Source organism: Trichomycterus rosablanca, chromosome 21, assembly GCF_030014385.1.
Source record: "Trichomycterus rosablanca isolate fTriRos1 chromosome 21, fTriRos1.hap1, whole genome shotgun sequence".
Classification (NCBI taxonomy): Eukaryota; Metazoa; Chordata; class Actinopteri; order Siluriformes; family Trichomycteridae; genus Trichomycterus; species Trichomycterus rosablanca.
In genome coordinates this window covers 22,380,685-22,405,654 of record NC_086008.1, presented here as the reverse complement: position 1 = coordinate 22,405,654, position 24,970 = coordinate 22,380,685, and the positions used below count along the sequence as shown (strand labels likewise).

At 46.4% G+C, this 24,970-nt stretch overlaps 1 protein-coding gene across 4 annotated transcripts; it reads left to right on the top strand.

Moving 5' to 3' along the window:
* The first annotated feature begins 18 nt into the window (after positions 1–18).
* On the top strand, positions 19–24,642 carry acacb (acetyl-CoA carboxylase beta). 4 transcript variants are annotated; one of them, XM_063017461.1, is made up of 54 exons: positions 19–150; positions 1,298–1,718; positions 4,443–4,575; positions 4,707–4,845; positions 4,933–5,042; positions 5,460–5,541; positions 5,676–5,774; positions 6,346–6,455; positions 6,559–6,669; positions 6,860–7,069; positions 7,177–7,347; positions 7,777–7,938; positions 8,022–8,185; positions 8,485–8,635; positions 8,753–8,856; positions 9,051–9,132; positions 9,357–9,502; positions 9,599–9,749; positions 9,832–9,966; positions 10,053–10,199; positions 10,298–10,486; positions 10,570–10,670; positions 11,503–11,591; positions 11,697–11,821; positions 11,961–12,074; positions 12,731–12,844; positions 12,977–13,066; positions 13,166–13,284; positions 13,459–13,482; positions 14,174–14,311; positions 14,388–14,478; positions 14,567–14,674; positions 14,888–14,944; positions 15,477–15,518; positions 15,587–15,802; positions 15,897–16,052; positions 16,276–16,479; positions 16,582–16,737; positions 17,305–17,427; positions 17,507–17,776; positions 18,010–18,107; positions 18,217–18,337; positions 18,415–18,525; positions 18,616–18,759; positions 19,839–19,959; positions 20,069–20,165; positions 20,398–20,494; positions 20,627–20,762; positions 20,859–21,036; positions 21,130–21,242; positions 21,314–21,468; positions 21,553–21,723; positions 21,804–21,940; positions 23,011–24,642. In XM_063017461.1, the coding sequence occupies exons 2-54, from the start codon at positions 1,444–1,446 to the stop codon at positions 23,144–23,146; spliced, it is 7,023 nt and encodes a 2,340-aa protein (XP_062873531.1). In that variant the 5' UTR covers positions 19–150; positions 1,298–1,443; the 3' UTR covers positions 23,147–24,642. The 4 variants fall into 4 exon arrangements, with proteins under 4 accessions (XP_062873531.1, XP_062873532.1, XP_062873534.1 ...); XM_063017462.1 differs by lacking the exon at positions 13,459–13,482; XM_063017464.1 differs by lacking the exons at positions 19–150; positions 1,298–1,718 and adding an exon at positions 2,518–2,604.
* Positions 24,643–24,970: the final 328 nt, after the last annotated feature.

The following is a 24,970-nucleotide window of genomic DNA, read 5'->3' as shown; positions in this document are numbered from 1 at the left end:
TGATGTGAAGTGCACTTAGATGAAGTGTGGATGGATGGAGTGGTGATTTAGGACGGGACCGTGGATCTGTGCGTGGATTGTGAGGGAATGCAGGGCGGTCGGTGGTTCAGGTCGGTGGTTGTGGTGGTTGTTGCTGGATGAATTAATGAGGTGAGTTGATGAATCCCGACAGGTCGAACAGAAGGTGATTATGTGATTGTTATTATGCTAACATGCTAATGCTGAGAGAAACGAACTCTAGTTCACTTTAACACGATAAACTGAGCAACACGTGTTTCAGTCAACAGTAAACAAGCTTCAGTTCATATTATTACATTCTTATATAACTTTATTATTCATTTAACTAATATAGAAAACCACAAATATTCAGTTTAAACTAGTGTTAGCCTGCTCAGGTTATTTAGCTGTCAGATAAACATCACAGCTTATTCAGGAATATTGATTTATTTTTGATGCTTTGATATTTAAAAAACATGCTGTAAGTTTAACATTATTTAGAATAAATAACAGAACATGATTACATAATATTGTGTATATAAATGTGTTTAGGGTAGATATTATATCTACAGTTGCTGTATGTTTGTGGTTATAGTTATTAAGCTGACTTCAGTTGTTTGGTTTCCTGTAGATAAGCTGACTTCACCTAAACACACACACACACACACACACACACACACACACACACACACACACACACACACACACACACACACACACAGTTTTACCCCCTGTGGGTTTTACAGGGGAAGGTAAATGTATATACATTCATTTTAAAATAACTCAGGTTCTGGTCATTATTTATTAACATCTAAATATTATGAAGGATTCTGGAGCCGTTTGTCCTGTTTACATCCACGCTGCTCACAAACGAAAACATGGCAGATTCCCTCGCTAAATGGTCAGCACCTTAATGCACTACAGTACACAGTACAATGTGTGTAATATGTACATGGGAAGTGTTAGGTCAGGGGTTAGAACTGTAGGGCTGTTGATGGGAAGGTTATGGGTTCTTGACCCTTCTTGCTTCAGGGGTGCAGTGTAATGGCTGACTGACTCCAGCGCTCTGAATCCAGCTTCCAACCAGTCTGGAGACCTGAAGATAAGAATTTAATGGTACTGAACTTAATCCTGTAACCACTTGAGCCAAAATCAGCTTTGCTCTCTTTCTCATAGCATCAACTTTTGATCATTTTTGTTAGTTGTTTTTGTCTCTTTAAGAATTTAAGATTTAAATTTAAATCTTTTGAATTTAAATTTAAGATTTTGGACTGAATGTTCGCTGTTGTGTATTTTTTAGGCCAGTGTAGGAGCTTCACAAAGACTCCTGATTCTGCTGGACGTGTTTATAGTCCTGACGCATCATTCTTAACCAAACATGATGCTGGATGCCTCCTGTAGAAACAATAATTCCGTTTAGGATTCCCACCACCGTCATCTTCACTGATGGAGATCCGGTCTGATTCATCTCTGAACATGGACGAACCCGAGTGTACGGAAGCGTCCACTTACTCCGAGTCCTCCAGACCCAGGTTCAGAACGGTGGAAGAAACCAGAGAGAAGCTCAAGTTCATCCTGGGTGCATCTGAAGATAACTCGTCTGATGATGAGTCCAGCAGTCAGGCCAAATCCCAAACCCAAAGCGTGGCTGACGGACCCAAAGCGACAGGGTCGGTGGAGATGCGTCCTCCTACGGGCGTGTCCCGATCCACAACCATGAGGTAAATTACATTTGGTGGTATAATTTATCACTCTATTATTTATACTGTTATTTTTCAGTATGAGGTGAAGTTGTGCTGGACAGAATCATCTGAGAGATATTTTTTTAAATGCACCACATGGTCAAAAGTATGTGGACACCTTTATAACAAGTGCATTCACCACATTAAACCAAATCTAATGCACAGAGTCTTATTATCTTTTGTCAGTGACCAACCTCAGCAATGATCAAGTGGCTAAATGGAAGTGAATCCCTGCAGTCATGTTGCGAAATCTGGTGGAAAGCTTTCCAGAATTGTCAGTTTCTTTCATGCAGTTTGCTCAATATCAACAGGTGGCGCTGTTCCACCACAGGAATGGCACTCAGTGCATTGTGGGTATGAATTATGGCCCTAAAGTTGTTATCACATGACCCCTGGATGCTCTGTGTTATTGCTGCATGCCTGTGTGAGCTATTAATGGAAGTTCTCCTCTCTGACATTGACTCTCACACGAACAACAAAAACACCTGAGAAGTTTAACCAAACATTTTAGCTCCTAATTTTGACCCAGAAGTGATTATAAACAGAAAAGCTCCTCTGCTGGTGGACCTCAGGGGTTGATTTGTTTATCTGAGCAGTGGAAAGAATCCGGTTTGGTATTCACCGAGCGTTTCAGGCCGTGTGTGTGTGTGTGTGTGCTGACCCAGATGGGAGTGAATCTGATCTCAGATCAGTTCTCCTGCACCTCCAGGCTTTATTCAGTCCCGGACGCTCGGTTACAGGGTTTTGTTAATGTGTCACACCTCCACCACTGTCTGATAAAGGACCTGACTGCTCTGAGAAGGACACGGTCTGCTTCTTCTCTCTCTGAAACACACCGTCAGGATGAATCTGTACACACCACGAGGTGAGAGCTGAGCAGAGTTAGGACATTTAAGGTGGATTTAAGCTTGAAGTGGTTTACATTGTTTTTATATATATAGTTTTAGTGCTACCTTAAAGTTCAGCTCTGGACTCCAGTGCAGGAGGTTTGTGTGTTCACTGTTGTTGGTGTTTTCAGTTGTTGCTGATCGTTGTGGTGGAAACTCTAAACACTTTCTGGTTACCAGCGTCCAATCAGAACAAGGCTTGGGTGGGAAAACCCGCTGTGATTGGATAAGCAGAGCAAGAAGTAAACACAGAGAAAGACGTGGGCGTGTACAGACAGAAATACGACAGCGATCCACTTTTCTAACTTGATTAATTGATCTTTATTCCCAAGTGGACTAAAAGTATGTGGACGCCTCTCCTAATCCCAGAGTTCAGGGATCACAGCTACACTGATTGTTTACAGGAGTATAAAGAGAGATCTGCTATCAGCTCACCGGGCGTCTGCACAGACATGATTGGCTGTGTCTGAGGGTGGGATGGCCGAAAACCTCGATGTATTTGCGCCCCCTCCTGGTTGTGTTCAAAACTTGCGCTTGATGATTCCAAACGGAACTGGACTCTGTTGATGAAAATAAAAATGATACGTATTTACTGTGTGGCAGCAGTTTAGGGAAGGGCCATAAAGACCATAAAGAGTTTTGTGTGAGGAATCTCAATTTTTGAGATGAACTGGAGCGTCTACTGTGAGCCAGACCGTTCACATTTAATGTCTTGTTGTTTTGTCAGTAGGGTAAAGCCTGTTAGAGCTGCAAACAAATGAGCGAACGAGCTTGTGGTCACCTCATGCACATGTTTATTATTCCAGCTGTGGTGAGAACAATCATTATTTGATGATAAAGTGATCCAGCTGTGTGTATAAGCTTAATCCTTATTCATTATTACTGTTATTATCGTGTTATTAGCAGGTCACAGTGTGAGTGCAGGAGTAGAACGTGTTATAAAGTCCTGAACTCACCCTGATTAGATCCTCCGTTGTGATTGGCTGCTAAGGGTCATGTGATTCTCTCAGAGTTTACAGAGAGAGCAGAGTGCAGCACTAGTAGAACAGTTCAGATCAGCTGTGTGTGTGTGTGTGTGTGTGTGTGTGGGCGCTGCATTGGTGTGACGATGGAGGGGTGCTGGAGCGGTACGTACAGAATACACATGTGTACAGATGTGGTTCCTGTGTGCTTGTCATGTTTAGCATGTGTTTATGTTACGTAAGAACGACTCTGTAATTCAACACGTGTTAGTGTGGGCCATAATGAGGAGCTGCAGGAGTGTTTTCACATCTAAACTCAGCAGCAGAGTGTTGATTGGTTTGTGTGTAGCAGCCAGTTGTGTAAATAAATAATTGTTGAACAATTATTATGAGCATTAACGGACCGTTATCTCTGCTGTTTGAGTGAATGAGTTAAACTTATCAGCCTGTAATATACAATGATCAGTGATAAACTCTAGGGCCGAGGTCAGAGTGAACATTACTCTAGTACTTGCTTCTGGTGTTTTTTTTTTCTAATTTAGTCGTATCCAATTCCTCAATAGTGTTTTGCCTTAATTACTGCAGCCCTTTACTCCTGATTGATGAGGGTCGTGACTAACTCTTCTTTTTAGGAGGGTTCATATGGAGATCCGTATTGTGCATGGAGGGTCACGCACCGATCTCCATTATCCCCTGTCTCCCTGTGTGTGCAGCACCATCGATCAGCCAGCAGAGGGCGTAACTGCAGCACTTATGTTCTCTTCCTCTGTTAGACTAGTCGATCATAGCAGAGCTGAGATTCTGACTTGAGTTCTGACACTGAAAGAGATTAATAGTCTGTATTTGTGATTCAGGCCTAGCATGTCCGGTTCCCACCTGACGAAGAAAGGTCGAGAGCAGAGGAGGATGGACGTACCGAGGGATTTCACCGTGGCCTCTCCGGCCGAGTTCGTCAAGCGATTTGGAGGCACCCGGGTCATAGAGAAGGTGTGTAAGCATGCGTGGGTCTACAGCTTAAATACAAACACTACAAAGAAGAAGTATAGAGCAAGTGTCCTGAAACTTTTTACTCACCTGTTACTGTGATGTGTGTTTGCTCTTGCTGTTCCTCTGCTCAGGTGCTGATAGCCAATAACGGCATCGCGGCGGTCAAATGCATGCGCTCCATTCGCCGATGGTCCTACGAAATGTTCCGTAATGAGAGGACCATACGCTTCGTCGTGATGGTCACGCCCGAGGATTTAAAAGCTAACGCAGGTGAAACCTCGTCCCTGTTAGGAAAACTTAATTCAGTGAGATTTTAAAGTGTATTTGTGATTATATTGTGTATATATTTTATTTTAGAGTACATAAAAATGGCAGATCACTACGTTCCGGTCCCCGGGGGGCCCAACAACAACAATTACGCCAACGTGGAGATGATCGTGGATATAGCGAAGAGAATTCCAGTTCAGGTAACACAGCTAAACTGCAGTAAGGTTTTACTAGCTGCTTTATCCTGGTCAGGGTTCCAGTACCACCCTGAAAACCAGCCTGGGGTCACACCCAGTGACTAGAAACATGGATCGGCTTAGGACCTGGGGAAGCATGTTGATATGCCACACCCTGCCAGGTGGAAGGGGTTGAAGGGATACTGAAGTACTCAAGGGAAACCCACACTGATACAGGGAGAACATACAAAACCTGTAAAGCACTGATTATTGATTCTTTTCTACTTTACTCTAGCTGTTTTAGATGAGATGCATTTTAAACTAATAATAATTTTAACATAATGGTATTTTTGAATGCTAATAGAAGCCGTATTATTTGCACCAGCTCGTCTCTGTATCGCTCTGATTGTGTGCTGTATGTTGGTCATGTTCTCATTATAGGCGGTGTGGGCTGGATGGGGTCACGCATCAGAAAACCCTAAACTTCCAGAGCTGCTCCACAAAGCCGGGATTTCATTCTTAGGTACTCGAGTCTCACTGAATACCTCCAGCTTTACGATCTACTAAACAATAGAAGCTGAACTGCTTTAGTTCTTGTGTTCTTCACTTTATTTTAATAGAAGAAACGTTTCTGATTTCATTCTGTGTGTGTTTCAGGACCGTCTAGTAAAGCCATGTGGGCTCTGGGAGATAAAATCGCTTCGTCTATTGTAGCTCAGAGTGCAGGAATCCCCACGTTACCCTGGACTGGATCTGGTAACGTGATCCTTTATTAACACACACAAGCACACACACACTTTCACTGAAAATACAGGTTAGCTCTACGTATTCATTCTCTACGAGTTCATTTAATTCATTAATTCATCACATCATTTTGACACACCGAGCTCACCAGGTTTAAACATTTAACAAAAAAACCCCACAGCAATTTAGGTCAGGGTTGCAGAGGGTCAGTTCTACCTGGAAACACTGGGTGCATGGAACACCCAGGACAGGGCGCCATTACAGGGCTTCAACCAATTCCAACCCTCTTTCCCTAATAACACAGCCAATGTCATGTTTGTGTAGCATAATAGATCACAGCCTCACCAACCTAGATTTAGTGATTTTGGGTCAGTAAAAGAAGTGTAACTTGTTTAAGAAATGTTCCTTACAACCTCTCTCTCTCTCTAAAACATCAAAATGACACTACAATTCAAATAGGATAAACTGTATAAGTCTGTAGATCAGCGCCCCCTTCAGGTAGAATAGGGACATGAATAGTTCACGAGTGTAAATACTTCTAAATAATAGAATTCTTTACACAGTCTCTCCTCTTGCTGTACAGAGCTGAAGGTGAAGTGGGGAGAGGAAGAGCAGCGACTGGGTCATGTGATCAGCGTCCCGCCCGAGCTGTACGCCCAAGGCTGCGTGAGAGACGTGGATGAAGGACTGGCTGTAAATACTCCTCACATTTCAGTCTCACCTTTATCTTCCAGTCCTCTGAGTGGATCTGTTCCTGCTGCTTTTGTAACATTCTGTGGGGATTTGTGTGCTGTAGGGCGCTGAGAGGATCGGCTACCCTGTGGTGATCAAGGCCTCGGAGGGGGGAGGAGGGAAGGGAATCAGGAAGGTGGACAGTGCTGAGGATTTCCCCAGCTTCTTCAGACAGGTACACACACACACACACACACACACACGCACACACACACTAACTCTCTTTATAATTGGGTGCTCCTCTGTTTGATCCAGGGTTTGTATCCTCAGTGGTGCTACACAGTCGGCTGTGTCTGGGGTGTACTGGGGGGACCCAGACCCTGACCAGGCTTAAGTGAAATTGATGTGTATTTTCTGTTCACCAGGTTCAGGTGGAGGTGCCGGGCTCGCCCATCTTCATCATGCAGTTAGCGCAGCACGCCCGGCACCAGGAGGTGCAGATCCTGGCCGACGAGTACGGGAACGCCGTGTCCCTGTTCGGCCGCGACTGCTCCATCCAGCGCCGGCACCAGAAGATCATCGAGGAGGCGCCGGCCACCATCGCCTCGTCCTCCACCTTTCAGCAGATGGAGAGTGTGAGTTTGTTTATTGTAGGAATATGTGCACGTGCACATGAACCGCTCATAACCCTAATAAATAAATAAATAACTGGTGTGTATTTGTGTGTGTGTGTGTTACCCAGTGTGCCGTGCGCCTTGCTAAGATGGTGGGCTACGTGAGCGCCGGGACTGTAGAGTACCTGTTCTCGGAGGACGGCAGCTACCACTTCCTGGAGCTGAACCCCCGGCTGCAGGTGGAGCATCCGTGCACCGAGATGATCGCTGACGTCAATCTGCCCGCTGCTCAGCTGCAGGTACTGATGATGATGTCACATGCGCATACGTTTACATCATCACACCTAAAAAAAAAACCCTGATCACGTCATTCAGAGCCGAACGGAGTGTGTGTGTGTGTGTGTGTGTGGGGGGGGGGGGTAGATCAACCCCATACTGTGGGGTTCTTCAAACCATTATGAGGCAAAGAGAAAAAAATAATAATTAAATCAACAAATTTTAACAGGCACAACAAGATAAACTTGTACACAAGCGCCCCTCTGTGGATGCTTTGTGTTACAGCAGATTGCCACGTTTTTATTAATTAAGCAAACTTTGTTTTGTGTTTTGTTTTGATGCATCTTTTGTGTGTCCTGGGTCACATTAAAATCATGGACAAACACTCGGTGTGTTCCTCAGTGTGTGAAATGTGTGTTTATGTTTGTTGTTGTCGTCGTGTATTTTTGCAGGTAGCTATGGGGATCCCTCTACACAGGATTAAGGACATCCGCGTACTGTACGGCGAGGCGCCGTGGGACGACACCCCGATTAACTTCGAGGATCCGGAGTGCAGCCCCTGTCCTCGGGGGCACGTCATCGCCGCTCGCATCACCAGCGAGAACCCGGACGAGGTGAGTGAGCGTCTGGTGTGATCGGACTGTATAAGAGGTCTCAGTAAGATTGTGTATCAGTGTAAATCCTGTGTGTGTTTCAGGGTTTCAAGCCGAGCTCGGGGACGGTGCAGGAGCTGAATTTCCGCAGCAGTAAGAATGTGTGGGGGTACTTCAGCGTGGGCGCGGCAGGAGGGCTGCACGAGTTCGCCGACTCTCAGTTCGGCCACTGCTTCTCCTGGGGGGAGAACCGCGAGGAGGCCATCTCGTCAGTATCACCCCTTACACTACTGCATAAATACTCAGAATACACTCTGTATAGTCTGGTTTCTACACACTAGTCATCACACACTGGTCGAAAGTACGTGGGCATTGATTTTTAGTCATATATTACTATAGTAAGGTAATAAACATGCTGAAATTAGGGAAATAAGCAACACATGGACAGTTGCAACTAATACAGACCACGTGTCACATCAGAATGTAGTTTTACTCTGCAGTTGTAATGATTGTATAGCATTGTTTTAATGCAGTACTGTTTCCAGTGACTTTTCTGTGTGTGTGCAGTAATATGGTGGTAGCCATGAAAGAACTGTCCATCCGTGGAGATTTCAGAACCACGGTGGAGTATCTGATCAAGCTCCTGGAGACGGAGAGCTTCAGGAACAACGACATCGATACGGGCTGGCTGGATCATCTGATCGCCGAGAAAGTGCAGGTACCAGGCTGAACCAGCTCCAAACTGGTTCTGTTGTGTGTTTTTATAAGAACTATAGAGTTCCTTTATACATTCTGTGTGTTTATTACTGTGTGTGTGTGTGTGTGTGTGTGTTAGGCGGAGAGGCCGGATACCATGCTGAGTGTGGTGTGTGGAGCCCTACACGTAGCTGATGCCAGTTTCAGGAAGAGCATGTCTGATTTTCTGCACTCGCTCGAAAGGTGAGCAGATCCTTTACACCCTTCTTTAAGAGGTCATCCGAGCTGTCGTCTGTATCGTTCTGACCCAGCAGGAAGCAACAGTAATGGGGTTCCATGTTCCTCATGATAGAACAGAGCTGTTTGGACCTTGTTTCTCAGTGAAGAGCTGCAGATGAGGTTTAAAAGTCTTGATCTCTGTTGTTGGGTGATTTTAGGGGTCAGGTGTTACCTGCTGCCAGCCTGCTGAACACAGTGGAGGTGGATCTGATCTACGAGGGGATCAAGTACTGCCTCAAGGTAACAAAGTACTGCATAAACGGGACATACCATGATACAAATGAGGCCCATAATCATAAGGCATTATAATTTTGGGGTGTCTGGTTGGCTAGGGTGGATTAGGGGTTTGTCCGGGGTGAGTTACTGCATTGTGCTTAGTGATTCTAAGTACACTTGACCCACTATGACCCTGATCAGGATGAAGTGATGGTGTGTGTGTGTGTGTGTGTGTGTGTGTGTTTCAGGTGGCCCGTCAGTCTCCCACCACCTACGTGATCTTCATGAACGGCTCGGACATCGAGATCGACGTGCACAGGCTGAGCGACGGCGGCCTGCTCCTGTCCTACAGCGGCAACAGCTACACCACCTACATGAAGGAGGAAGCAGAAAGGTTCCACTCCCTGCGTACATGAGCTTTAACGTTCCGTCTGGAGGTTCTGCTTCTGGTTCTGATCAGGTTCTGTGGATCTGCTGCTCCTCTGTGCAGTTACCGGATCACGGTGGGTAACAAGACGTGCGTGTTCGAGAAGGAGCGGGACCCCACGGTGCTGCGCTCGCCCTCTGCTGGCAAATTCCTGCAGTACATGGTGGAGGACGGAGGCCACGTGACGGCGGGGCATCCCTACGCTGAGATTGAGGTCAGTGTGTGTGTGTGTGTGATTAAACACACCAAATCGTAACCTTTGACACCCACACTGACCAAAACAAGTGTGTGTTCAGGTGATGAAGATGGTGATGACCCTGAGCGCGCAGGAGTCCGGCTGTATTCACTTCGTGAAGCGACCCGGCGCGGTGCTGGAACACGGCTGTGTGGTGGCGCGCATGGACCTGGACGACCCCAGCAACATTCACCCTGTAAATCACAGTCAGGCTCTCATGTTTACCCTGCTGCTGAAGTGATGTTGCGCTGCTGCTCTGTAATCAAGCTGGTGTTTGTGCAGGTGGAGCTGAACACGCAGCCGTTACCGGCGCAGGAACCGCTGCCTACAGTGGGCGAGAAGCTGCACCAGATCTTCCACAGCGTGCTGGAGAACCTGATGAAGGTCATGGATGGATACTGCCTCTCTGAGCCCTACTTCAGCAACAGAGTACGACGCACACACACCAACACACACCTACACACTCGATCTTCTATATTCGTGTGTTTGGGTTTCCGAATGACTGACCGCACCGTTAATATCTTTAGCTGAATAAGTGGGTGGACACTTTGATGCAGACCCTGCGTGACCCCTCGCTCCCGTTGCTGGAGCTCCAGGACATCATGACCAGCGTCTCGGGGCGCATCCCGGTCACCGTGGAGAAGCTGATCCGAAAAGTCATGGCCCAGTACGCCAGCAACATCACCTCCGTGCTCTCCCAGTTCCCCAGTCAGAGGGTGAGTCCTCAATCAGACTGGAATTATTACCGATGTGATTTACCGTGTCGCCCCCTGTAAACTGTTTGTTTGTTTCGGTTTAGATCGCGAACATCCTGGACAGTCACGCCGCCACCCTGCAGCGGAAATCAGACCGAGAGGTTTTCTTCATGAACACACAGAGCATCGTGCAGCTGGTACAGAGGTGAGAGCCACATCACGCTCCTTTATACCAACAAACCAGGTCAGAGGGGCTGGATATCGGCTCCTCCGGCTCCAAAATGTTGCTCCTCTGGAAACAAGAACCTGTCATGGCTGCGTTTTTTATTGTTTACGGTATACATAATATCACATGTGGGCATGTCCTGCACATGGTTCTCATAGTTCTCCACTGCTGATGTTCCATGAGTCCTGCTCTGTCACCAGCAGTTTTTTTAGGGTTTTGGGAGGGGGGTTAAAAAAGACGGGTCACTGAAGTAACAGACACATAAATATCTCCCACCTCACGTAGAGACCAAGTATCATACACAAGATGCCACATCGGACACACTCATCTCACTCACTTGTACCGTAAAAGGGAGGAAGAAGAGACTCCCTTCTGTAGCCTGTGTCAAACTTTAATCACTATAAGACAAATTTATTTATTTACCTTCATTTAACCAGGTAATACTTATATTATTCTAACAGAATACCAACAACTAACTGTGATCAACTACAAATCAAAATGCAGCTTTCTCACAAATACTAAAATTACAGACTCGTATATGGAGGCAGAAATCGTTAAACTAATGCGTAGCCTCCATAACTATACCTTTCATGCCTTGAAAGTAGCTCATTACAATAAACAAAGTGTTAAAAGCCAAATAATCCAACACATTTAAGCTGATATTAATAATAATAATAAATCCCCGGTGTGTTCAAGGGAGAGTCTCGTGTAAAAACTCAACACAGTCTGTGTGTGTGGTTATAAAGCATGAACTTATGGTACTGTACTGTCACACTGACGTGCTGTTATTATTGTCTGTGTGATTGTTCAGGTATCGCAGTGGTATTCGAGGCTACATGAAGACGGTGGTGCTGGACCTGCTCCGCCGTTACCTGCAGGTGGAGAGGCAGTTCCAGCAGGGTACTCTCTCAGATGTTTCAGCACATCAGTACATCACAGACTGAACCTCTACACCATGTGATGGTTGGCTGACGATACTCTTTCTCATCTGTCTGTGTGTATCAGGTACTTACGATAAGTGTGTGATAAACCTGAGGGAGCAGTACAAACCCGACATGACCCCCGTACTGGAGCACATCTTCTCCCACGCTCAGGTCTCCAAGAAGAACATCCTGGTCACCATGCTCATCGTAAGCACAGCGTTATCATCACCACAATGTTATGTAAATTATTATTTATAAACATGTGCCCACTTTGTCTTGTATTAGTGAGGAACTGGGTCTATTTGATGAATGACTAGAATGACAATGTTTTGTTTGTGATTGGCAGGACCAGCTGTGTGGGCGGGACACGATGCTAACAGATGATGTTGTGGGCATCCTAAACGAGTTCACGCAGCTTAGCAAGATGGAAAACTCCAAGGTTGCTCTGTGCTCACGACAGGTGATTAGATCACTGATTCTGACCCCTGATACCTTCTGTGGTTACGTCTATTGTTTATTATATTCTACTGTACCTGTTGGCCGTTTTATTATGTTTATCTACCTTAAAATGAATCCACTGATTGTTTTACATGCTTTATTTACCATATGGATGAATGTGGGTATACAGTTACTGACTGTAGCCCATCTGTCGCTCTGTATTCACTGCGAGATCCACATAGGACCCCCAGTGGTGATGGAATTTGGATGTGTTGACACTATTACAGTGATATGTCATAGGGGTAGGGTGAATTGTTCTAGTATGAGTGCAGCAGGTGCAGCAGTGTTGTTGGGATATTTATTTGCTGTTTAAACACACAGGTATCTTTATTAGGAACACATTCTCTGTTAGAACTGGCTATAGGTTGACAATCGGAGACACAATGTATATGAGCCCTATTTTGGCTGGAGAATCCCAACAACACTCCTGCACTTGATAGAGTCATACCAGTACAACACACTGTCATGTTATTATCATGATTATTTGTAGTCCTGACAAGTGTGGTGGTCCTGTGGGGTTCCATTTCCATTGGACCAACAGCTATACAGTCACATAAGGTGTTCCTAATAAAGTGGTCGGTGTTTACTATGTTTTTAAAATGTCTTTTGTGTGTGCAGGTTTTAATTGCTTCAAATTTGCCCTCGTATGAGGTGAGACACAACCAGGTGGAGTCCATATTCCTGTCTGCTATAGACATGTACGGTCATCAGTTCTGCCCCGAGAACCTCAAGGTGGGTCAGATTTTAATAAATATTAAAATATAATCCATTATCAGTTTGTCTCAGTGTACATTATGCAAAATTGTACTAAAATTACTCCTAAAGCTGCTTAATGTGAGATTCTGTGTGCATCTCTTCGTACAGAAGCTCATCCTGTCTGAGACGTCCATCTTCGATGTCCTACCCAGCTTCTTCTACCACACTAACCGTGTGGTGTGCATGGCTGCTTTAGAGGTACGTACGCAGGTTTGGTTCGAGTGTGTGTGTGTGTGTAAAGCTGACGTGTGTGTGGGCGACTCCCATTTCTCCGTGGTGTGTTCGTGTTATACTCAGGTGTACGTGAGAAGAGGTTACATAGCCTACGACCTGAACAGCCTGCAGCATCACCAGCTGAAGGACGGCACGTGCGCCGTGCACTTCCAGTTCATGCTTCCTTCATCCCACCCTAACAGGTATCCCCACACAGACCGTCACACTGAGTTTATACTTAAATGTCCCACAACAGCAAGCACGTTTTAATCCATGACAGGACGTGTGGTGAGGAGGTGATTAATATCAGTTATAGATCAGTTATAATGGCTGGTGAACGCCGCACTAACCCTGCTCTCTGAATGCTCTCGTTACAGAGGGAGCAGTCTCACGCTGAACAGGTAGAGTACGAGCTCCTCCCTGCCAACCAATCAGCTGCCTGTCTCTCTGCACCAGTGCATGCTGGGTGCTCTGTGCTGCTTTCAAAAGTCAAATCAGATTATACAGAACGCAATGGAATGCAATCAGTGACACCAGAATGACGGTGGTTTGGTCTACTTGCTGTAATTTCTGGTTTTAATTTAAATACAGTCGGAGCTCCCAGTTCACACGGGCAGCTTGAGGTTTGTTAGGAGGAACCTGAATGTAGTAATTCTAATTTATAACATGATAATAATACAGTAAAATAATGCACATTTTCAAAGAAAGTGAAGGCCAAAATGGAAAGCACATCTTTTCTGCTGTAGATATAATAAAAGCCTACAATATACAACCATTAGAATCATTTTTATCAGTGCATGTGTTACTAATTACACCATAATTGGTTAATTACACAGGATTAATTATAAAAACAGTAAATAAAACCTGATATTGTGTAGTTGGATGGATTGTCTGTGCTTGATACAGTACCTGAGTAGAGTGTGACACCTCGAGGACGTGACGCTCTTGTTTTTCATGTAAACGATAAACGTTTCTCGCGCCACCGTGGCGGCGTTTCTGTTCCTGGTGTGTGTCGGCGCTTGAGAACGTTCAGCATGCTGTTCTGTTCGGTCCTGACCGTCACACCGCTCACACCGTCACGTTCTCCTGCAGGTTACCGGTGAGCAGCTCGGGCCAGTTCGAGTCCATGAGGCGTCAGGGGAGCGAACTCTTCCTGGAGGGGGCGCTCTCCCCTCCCTGCCAGAGGATGGGAGCCATGGTGGCCTTCCATTGCTTCGACGACTTTAAAAGGTAACCGGCGCGTACGCACGGACAGTTTGGAACCGTTTGGTGCTATGACTGACGTGCTTGTCTGTGTGTGTCGTAGGTGTTTTGATGAGGTGATTTCCTGCTTCGCTGAGCCCCTGTGTGAGAGCCCACTGTTCCCCGAGACCGTGTATGATGAAGAGAGCATTAAGGTGAGTGTGTGGTGTGGATACATGACCAGACTGAACGTGCCATGTCAGTTCCAGTGTGATTAACAGGATTCTGCTGCTGATTCAACAGAACATGAGAGAGAATCCCATCCACATCATCAACGTCTCCATCAAGTCAGCAGACACCGAGGACGACGACACCCTGGTCACGGCTTTCACCGACTTCTCCCAGTCCAAAGTGAGATGGCTCTGCTGTAACGTTAATCAAACAGTTGTAGCGTTTTAAATAGTTGGAAAGCTTTTAGCTTTAATCTTTTTTTGGCTGGTGACCCTGTTTTAATTGCTCATGTGGCCTCTGCACACTGTTTGCAGCTTGTGTAAATGAAAATGTGCTGTAGACACACAGAGAAAGCTGAGTGTGTAACATCTGCTTTCTTTTATCTTCTGTTAGAAAGCTCTGCTGTATGAGTACGGCATCAGAAGAATAACCTTCCTGGTGGCACAGAAAGTAAGTGTTATTATTATTTATATAAAGAGAATTTATATATAGAGAGAGAAAAGATGAACTGTACTAGAGTTATATAACAAACTAATTCCCATCTGCAGTGCCTGGGTACCAAAACACATTTCTAATACTAAAACACCCATATAATAAATATAATACATAATTAAATTACATTCATTTATAAAGAGGGGTAAAATAATGCATAAAATATGTTGCCAATTTATCTCCCAGTCTCAGGTTTGAATGCACCTGAATAACATGAATTAAATAAATGAGCCAAAAAAACTGCTGAGCAGACGTGAGATCCAGTAAAAGTGAAGCTATTTATAATTAATCAGTTTATTTGCTAAGCTATCATGGCTAAAATGTAGGAAAATAAATAAAATAAATAGTTTTGATGGGTTAATCAGATATGTAGACTTTCAGTCAGCGTGTCTGAACTTTTATCTGCTGAACAAAATTAAATATATTTGAAATATTAATTGTTAATACAGTATTAAATAGTATATTCAATATATATTGTAATCCTTTTCAGAGAGAATTTCCCAAGTTCTTCACGTTCAGAGCGAGAGACGAGGTAAACCTAACGTTTCTAAACAGGTAATAACGTTCAGAACTCGAGCCGCTCCCTCACTGCCGCTGTAGTTTCAGGAGGACCGGATCTACCGGAACCTGGAGCCGGCTCTGGCCTTCCAGCTGGAACTGAACCGTATGAGGAATTTCGCCCTGACCGCCGTGCCCTGCGCCAACCACAAGATGCACCTGTACCTGGGCGCCGCCCGCGTGGAGAAGGGCACGGAGGTCACCGACTACCGCTTCTTCATCAGAGCCATCGTCCGCCACTCCGATCTCATCACCAAGGTAACTGCGTCCAGACTGTTCTTAGGTATCACGTGACTGATACTGATGTAACGTCACCCTGTGTGTGTGTGTGTGTGTGTGTGTGTGTGTGTAGGAGGCTTCGTTCGAGTACCTGCAGAATGAAGGTGAGCGCTTGCTCCTGGAGGCCATGGATGAGCTGGAAGTGGCTTTTAGCAACACACACACTCGCACCGACTGCAACCACATCTTCCTCAACTTCGTCCCCACCGTCATCATGGATCCCATCAAGGTCCGAACCCTGAACCCTCAAGTCTGTGTTCTGCTTCTGTTCCTGTCCTGAGCTCAGTGCTTCTGGTTGATTAAACCCTGGGTCATTCACTCATTTATACTGACCAGAATCACTGAGCAAAGACAGAAACCCTGCAGAAGGTTAATGAGGATGAATGAATGAATGATTCATGTTCAGTATGATAGAACAGCTTATGAGAAGCATCATGTCTCTTCTCTCTCAGATCGAGGAGTCGGTACGCTCCATGGTGATGCGTTACGGCCGGCGTCTGTGGAAGCTGCGCGTGCTTCAGGCCGAGCTGAAGATCAACATCCGACTCACGCCGAACGGCAGCGCCGTACCCATCCGCCTGTTCCTCACTAACGAGAACGGCTACTACCTGGACATCAGCCTGTACGAAGAGGTGACCGACACCGCCTCGGGCCAGGTACCACACACACACACACACTCACACACACACACACACTCAGCATGAGCATCTAGAACCTTACTGCAGTCTGTAATCTGTGTTTCTGTACGTGTGATGCAGATCATGTTTCAGTCCTACACGGAGAAGCACAGCCCCCTGCACGGCATGCTGATCAACACGCCGTACGTCACTAAAGACCTGCTGCAGGCCAAGCGCTTCCAAGCACAGAGCCTGGGCACCACCTACGTCTACGACTTCCCCGAAATGTTTCGTCAGGTGTGTACCCTCGGTAATGCTGTCGCCTCACAGCAAGAAGGGCCTGGGTTCAGTTCCTTTCTGTGTGGAGTTTGCATGTTCTTTCTGTGTCCACGTGGGTTTTCCTTTGGGCATTCCAATGTCCTCCCACTGTTCAAAGAGATGCAGTCAGGTTAACTACTTAAAATTGCCCTGAGCGTGTGTGTGTGTGTGTGTGTGTGTGTGTGTGTGTGTGTGTGTGTGTGTGTGTGTGTGTGTGTGTGTGTGTGTGTGTGTGTGTGTGTATGTGCCCTGTGATGGACTGGTGACCTGTCCGGGGTGTTCCCTACCTTTCTCCCAATGTATCAGGCCCCCTGCAACCCTGACCAGGATAAAGCGCTGGTAAAACAGACTCTGAATGACTCCAAAAACATGCAAACTTGTTTACGTATCTGTGCATTTTTTGAGGAAAGTTGAGGAAATCTCAGCTAATATGCAGTAAAGAGCCATAAAATAATGCAGTGATGAATGTTTGGCATGTTTACTGTTATAATATGAGATAAATAAGAATTATGTACGTGTTCTTTCTGTCTCCCTGTGGACGTTTAGGCTCTGTTGAAGTTATGGGGCCCGGGGGACCAGTGCCCTAAAGATGTGCTCCTGTGTAGCGAGCTGGTTCTGGATCCTCAGGATCGACTCGTCCAGATGAACCGACTCCCCGGAGATAACGAGGTAATAAACAGCAGCCATGAGCATGAGTACATATTATACAGTGCAAATAATAACACGAACTCCCTCGTCCCGCCTTCAGGTGGGCATGGTGGCGTTCCGGATGAAGATGAAGACCCCGGAGTACCCCGAGGGCCGCGAGATCGTCGTGATCTGCAACGATATCACCTACCAGATCGGGTCCTTCGGGCCCCAGGAGGACCTGCTGTTCCTGCGGGCGTCCGAGCTGGCGCGAGCCGAAGGGATCCCGCGCGTTTACATCGCCGCTAACAGCGGGGCGCGCATCGGCCTGGCCGACGAGGTCAAGCACATGTTTCAGGTGGCCTGGCTCGACCCTGGCGACCCCTACAAGGTGGTACAACACTAATTACCATCTCACTTTTAATGCATGATGACGGTTAACGTTTCTAATGCTTAAATCAGCACTTGCATTACCAGACGCACTCACTATAGGATGAAAGTTCGTCCTCATAATGCAGCTTTTAATGACCTGAGTTGAGGTTTGTGTTCTGTGTGCAGGCTCATAGCTGTAAACGTGTGTGTGTGTGTGTGTGTGTGTGTGTGTGTGTTTACCTCCTCCTGTAGGGTTTTAAGTACTTGTATTTGACACCCCAGGACTACACTCGCATCAGCTCCACCAACTCCATCCACTGCAGACACGTAGAGGAGGGAGGAGAATCCAGGTGATTCCTCCTCATGCTTTGTGTGTTTTTCATGCCCACACACACACACACACACCTCTTGACTCGGCATGGCATTGACCCGATGCTCTGGTTGTGTAACCCGTCGCAGGTACATCATCACCGACATCATTGGGAAGGAGGACGGGCTCGGGGTGGAGAACCTCAGGGGTTCGGGGACGATCGCGGGCGAGACGTCTCAGGCGTACGAGGAGATCGTGACCATCAGCATGGTCAGAGCAGTTCTCTTTCAGTAGGGTTGGGTAACACCGGAGAGGCGCTGTTCGCTGACGTGTGTGGTGTTTTTCAGGTGACATGTCGTGCCATCGGGATCGGGGCGTACCTGGTTCGTTTGGGGCAGAGGGTGATCCAGGTGGAAAACTCCCACATTATCCTGACCGGAGCAGGAGCCCTGAACAAGGTCCCAACACGTTACCATACACGTAATCATAGAGTAATCTGAGCTCAGCTCACCAGACTGATGAACTGGAACCTGTGTGTCGCGGTGTAGGTGCTCGGACGAGAGGTTTACACCTCCAACAATCAGCTGGGCGGAGTCCAGATCATGCACAACAACGGGGTCACGCACACCACCGTGCCCGACGACTTCGAGGGCGTGTTTACCATCCTGCAGTGGCTCTCATACACGCCCAAGGTCAGATTATTGATTTTATTTAAAATATTTATACAGACAATCTAATCATTGGAAGGTGCACTTGTTAGTGACTCTCAGTGCAGGTCCCAAACCCGGATACATTAAGGATGGTTGTGTGAGGAAGGGCGTTAGGAGTAAAAACTTGTTCATGCTTCCATGCAGCTTCCATCATGCTTTCCTCACACGTTTGTTGGAATCTTGTGTGTGTGTGTGTGTGTGTGTGTGTGTGTGTGTGTGTTTGTATGACGTGTGTGTGTGTGTTTGTATGAAGTGTGTGTTTATATGACGTGTGTGTGTGTGTGTGTTTGTATGACGTGTGTGTGTGTTTATATGACGTGTGTGTGTGTGTTTGTATGAAGTGTGTGTTTATATGACGTGTGTGTGTGTGTGTTTGTATGACGTGTGTGTGTGTGTGTTTGTATGAAGTGTGTGTTTGTATGACGTGTGTGTGTTTGTATGACGTGTGTGTGTTTATATGACGTGTGTGTGTGTGTGTTTGTATGATGTGTGTGTGTGTGTGTGTGTGTGTGTTTATATGACGTGTGTGTTTATATGACGTGTGTGTGTTTGTATGATGTGTGTGTGTGTGTGTGTTTGTATGACGTGTGTGTTTATATGACGTGTGTGTGTGTGTTTGTATGATGTGTGTGTGTGTGTGTGTTTGTATGACGTGTGTGTTTATATGACGTGTGTGTGTGTTTGTATGATGTGTGTGTGTGTGTGTGTTTGTATGACGTGTGTGTTTATATGACGTGTGTGTGTGTGTTTGTATGATGTGTGTGTGTGTGTGTGTTTGTATGACGTGTGTGTTTATATGACGTGTGTGTGTGTTTGTATGATGTGTGTGTGTGTGTGTGTTTGTATGACGTGTGTGTTTATATGACGTGTGTGTGTGTTTGTATGATGTGTGTGTGTGTGTGTGTGTGTGTGTGTGTGTGTGTTTATATGACGTGTGTGTTTATATGACGTGTGTGTGTGTTTGTATGATGTGTGTGTGTGTGTGTGTTTGTATGACGTGTGTGTTTATATGACGTGTGTGTGTGTGTGTTTGTATGATGTGTGTGTGTGTGTGGTTTCAGAACAAACACAGTCCTGTTCCACTGATACCCACTACTGACCCAGTGGACAGAGAGATCGAGTTCCTACCCACCAAGACTCCCTACGACCCCCGCTGGATGCTGTCCGGACGCCCCCACCCCAGTAAATATTCCTATAAAGAACGGTTCATTTCTCTCTCTGAATCACACCAGAGAAAATCCTGTTAAGGCGTCAAACAGCAGTCAGCAGTAATGTGTAATGTGTTTTTTAGATGTCAGAGGGGCGTGGCAGAGTGGCTTTTTCGACCACGGATCCTTCATGGAGGTCATGTCCACCTGGGCTCAGACCGTGGTGGTGGGCAGGGCCAGGTAAGATTACCCACAATTCACTTTACCTCTCTAGCACTGGTTTTAGACTAATTGGGGTTCAGAGGGGGCAATTATGTTAATCAAATGTGCTAAGACACTGGGGGCACAGCAGGATTACCCTGAACAGGGCAACAATCCACTGAGGGATTCGTCTCTTCCTCAGACGTAGCCAATCATCCCGCCGACAGCTGTAGTGTTTTATTTATTGAGACGTTTTGCTCGATGCTTTCAGGCTCGGAGGGATTCCAGTAGGTGTGATAGCCGTGGAAACCCGGACCGTCGAGGTCGCCATCCCAGCCGACCCTGCCAACCTGGACTCAGAGGCGAGGGTGAGATCATTACAACACGCCAACACGCTACACCTCTTATCAGACGGGGTGTGGTACAGTGACTGTAGCTTTATCGTGTGTGTGTGTGTGTGTGTGTGTGTGTGTGTGTGTGTGTGTGTGTGTGTGTATCAGCTCGTGCAGCAGGCGGGGCAGGTCTGGTTCCCGGACTCGGCGTATAAAACCGCTCAAGTCATCAAAGACTTCAACAGAGAGAAGCTGCCGCTCATGGTGTTCGCTAACTGGAGGGGATTCTCCGGCGGCATGAAGGGTGCGAACATGAGTTCACATGAGTGCTATTTATTCAGGGTCGTGACCTTGGGATTCTGGGATTCAGTGTGTGTGTGTGTGTGTGTGTGTGTGTCAGACATGTACGATCAGGTGCTGAAGTTCGGGGCGTACATCGTGGACGCTCTGAGGGAGTTCAGGCAGCCCGTGCTGGTCTACATCCCGCCCCACGCCGAGCTGAGAGGAGGATCATGGGTAGTGATCGACCCCACCATCAACCCGCAGTGCATGGAGCTGTACGCTGATAAAGAGAGCAGGTGGGTCCATAAACCATCAGGAGAAGTCAGGGTTGCTGTGGGTCCAGTACCACCTCTCACAATGAATCTCTCTTACTCTCTGTGTGTCTGTAGGGGGGGCGTGTTGGAGCCGGAGGGTACGGTGGAGATCAAGTTCAGAAGGAAGGATCTTCTGAAGACCATGAGGAGGATCGACCCTGAATACAGCCGTCTGGCCCAACAGCTCAGTAAGTGTGTGTGTGTGTGTAGATGTTGTGTTGAGTGTGTATTAATTCTCTTGCTGCTGATTGGTCACCAGGTTCTCCTGATTTGCCGGAGAAGGAGCGCAGTGGCGTGGAGGCGCGGCTCAGAGTCCGAGAGGAGTTCCTCCTGCCCATCTACCACCAGGTGGCGGTGCAGTTTGTGGACCTCCACGACACGCCCGGGCGAATGCAGGAGAAAGGAGTCGTCACGGTAACCGACACCACCCGATTATTAAACACGTTACTGGTGTAGTTCAGTAGATCGGGGGTTCATGTGGAACTGGTTCGTTCGCAGGACGTCCTGGACTGGAAAAACGCGCGGTCGTTTTTCTACTGGCGGCTGCGGCGCCTCCTGCTGGAGGAGGAAGTGAAGAGCGAGATCGTGCAGGCCAACAGGGAGCTGAGTAACGGGCAAGTGAAGTCCATGCTGCGCCGCTGGTTCATCGAGACCGAGGGGACTGTTAAGGTAAACGAGCTGCTTCATCCTGCTCGGAGGGCACGGCGCCACCTGGAGAGTGCCAATCATGTGATGTGATTATTTTTTAGGCGTACCTGTGGGATAATAACAGAGCGATGGTGGAGTGGCTGGAGAAACACCTGTTGCCTCAGGACGGGGCGCGGTCAGCCATCAGAGAGAATATTAAATACATCAAGAGGGACTACGCCCTCAAACACATCCGCAGGTAACCAACACGCCCTCAAACACATCCGCAGGTAACCAACACGCCCTCCAACACACCTGCAGGTAACCAACACGCCCTCCAACACACCTGCAGGTAACCAACACGCCCTCCAACACACCTGCAGGTGCCCAACACACCATCTAACCCACCCTTTAACCCACAGGTAACTGAAATAACACCAAACACACCTGCAGGTACTTAACACTCCCATAAATACACCTGCAGGTAACCAACCCACCCCCAAACACATCCGCAGATAACCAACCCACCCCCAAACACATCCGCAGATAACCAACCCACCCCCAAACACATCCGCAGATAACCAACCCACCCCCAAACACATCCGCAGATAACCAACCCACCCCCAAACACATCCGCAGATAACCAACACACCCTCCAACATGCCCTCTAACACACCCACAAGTAACTAACAGAACACCAAACACACCTGCAGGTAACTAACACACTCTCCAACACATCTGCAGGACCCCAACCCACCCTCTAACACACCCGCAGGTAACCAATACACCCTCCAACACATTCACACTAACTAAAATAACACCAAACACACCTACAGGTACTTAACACTCCCTTAAATACACCTGCAGGTAACCAACCCACCCCCAAACACATCCGCAGATAACTAACAAACCTGCAGGTAATCAACACACCCTCCAACACACCATCCAACACACCCACATGTAACTAACACAACACCAAACAAACCTGCAGGTAATCAACACACCCTCCAACACACCATCCAACACACCCACATGTAACTAACACAACACCAAACAAACCTGCAGGTAATCAACACACCCTCCAACACACCATCCAACACACCCACAAGTAACTAACACAACACCAAACACACCTGCAGGTAATCAACACACCCTCCAACAAACCATCCAACACACCCACATGTAACTAACACAACACCAAACACACCTGCAGGTAACTAACACACCCTCTAACACACCTGCAGTAATTTATACAATATTGTAAGTATTAATAATTTATTACAGATGATTTTTTCACATGATTAATTACTACTTGCTGAAACTTCACAGCCTGGTGGAGGTGAATCCAGAAGTAGCCATGGACTGCATCATCCACATGGCGCAGAACATCACCCCATCCGAGAGAGCCAAAATCTCTCACCTGCTGGCCACCATGGACAACTCAACCAGCAGCAGCCAACACTGAACACACGCATTCACACAGCAGTCAGCTCAGTGCCAGTCTCAGAGGGCATTCAGTCAGTCAGTCAGTCAGTCAGTCAGTCTGGGTAGGTCAGTAGGTAAGCAGCAGGTAAGCTAACACACCCGATGGAACCAAGACTTTTTCATGTTCGGAGAGTTCAGTAAGCACATGTTGCGTCATGAGTTGTTCTATGTTCTGGTGTTTTTGTTATGATGATATTTAATCGTGATGCCGTGGAATGACATGAACGCACAAAACGCAGCACATTCATATTTTAATGTTGGAATTTTGCACATTATTGTTGTTATTATGAGCCGTTAATCCTGATCAGGGCGGGGCACTTCAGTTCTGTGAGTCTGAGCCATGCAGAGTGCTGGGATGAGAGAACAGATACAGGAAGGATACAGCCGTGTGCAAAAGTTTGTGCATATTAACTTATATTATATATAGTTTACATGAATCTTGCCTGCTGTAACTCCCACCCCTTTATTCCTCCTGTTCTGTCTGTCCTCGGTTGCTTAACATCTTAAAATCTTTAAACATTTTTCTTGAACTTTGTTTTATTAAAGCTGGTGAAATGGGTGTGGCACAGCAGCATGAGTCCTAAAGACCTGGGTTTAACGTCCCTGTGTACTGAGGAGCTGGAATGTTCTTTCATGCCTGTATTTCTTAATCTAACGACCTCTGGTTTCCTCCTACCTTCTTATAATTGCTGCTGGTGGTTCGGCTGTTTTAAATTGCCTGGGTGCAGTAAATCGGTCACCTTAAATAAGGCTCTAGATTAATTGTAAACCATAGGCAGCACAAACTTTTGCACTCGCCTGTATATCGATGCAGATGGATCAGCAATAATAAATGATTTCCAGGTACACGGCATGTGATGCAGCGTCGGCATGATGACCTGAAGTTCCTCCCTCTGAATATTTACTGACTGATGATTGTACTGTATCGAGCTTCAGGATGAAAGATGAACACAAGAATGTCGTTTATGGAGTTTATACAGTCTGATCAACTGTTAACATGCTGAAGAAAGCAGGAGCTCCGTGTTTGTTTGTGTAGATTTTTATTGAAGTGAATAGCAGTGTTATGAGGAGAACCACTGTGTGTGCTTTTTACCTGTGTATATTTGTGCATCACTCAGGTTTGCTGATTTTAGCTATGAATGTGTTTACTTTTTAAAAGAAATCGTGCCACTATATGCCTTTATCGTACCATTTCAGGTGAATGGAACACTGATTGGTGGGGCGTGTAGAACCTCTGGTTCTGCTGAGCTTCAAGATTAATCTGCTCCCAGCACACTGAACTTGAAGCTCAGAGACCTTGGTCTGAGGTCTACATGTCTTACAAGCTCTGTTCTTTAAATGCAGCTAGATGCTGAGAGTGTCATAATCATCACAATCCAAGTGCTTTTGAAAAACAATGAGAATCAAATTTCTCTCTTTTTTTTTTAGAAACGTACCAGCTTTTTAATGTCCGACTCTAATAAAACTGAAAACCTGTTCGTGTACTGAAGTGTCTTTCGTTGCCGGCCGTCATTTCGGAAATATTTAACTCTATACAATAAAAAAATTTCATCCACGCCACGCGGCCACCAGTCGATTATAAATATAAATAATAATCAATAATTACATCACACAAGCTACACAGTTCCTAACATGCACACATTAAACTGTCCAAAATACAGCAGAGTCTTTTTCATATATAAAAGTGGAATTCTGGGCTGAGAAATGTTTACAAAGCAACTGAAGAGGGTGGAAGAGATTAACTGTGAGGCATGTGCTGATAATTCATTCCACCAGTGGTTCCCAACTGCTTAGTTGGACCGTA

Bases quoted from the DNA above. Each gene is read 5' to 3' on its own strand.
- acacb (XM_063017461.1), top strand. From the start codon at position 1,444: ATGGAGATCCGGTCTGATTCATCTCTGAACATGGACGAACCCGAGTGT. The intron at 16,480-16,581 runs GTACCACACACA...CGTGTGATGCAG, and splicing joins CCGACACCGCCTCGGGCCAG to ATCATGTTTCAGTCCTACAC. The intron at 20,166-20,397 runs GTAAGATTACCC...CGATGCTTTCAG, and splicing joins GTGGTGGTGGGCAGGGCCAG to GCTCGGAGGGATTCCAGTAG.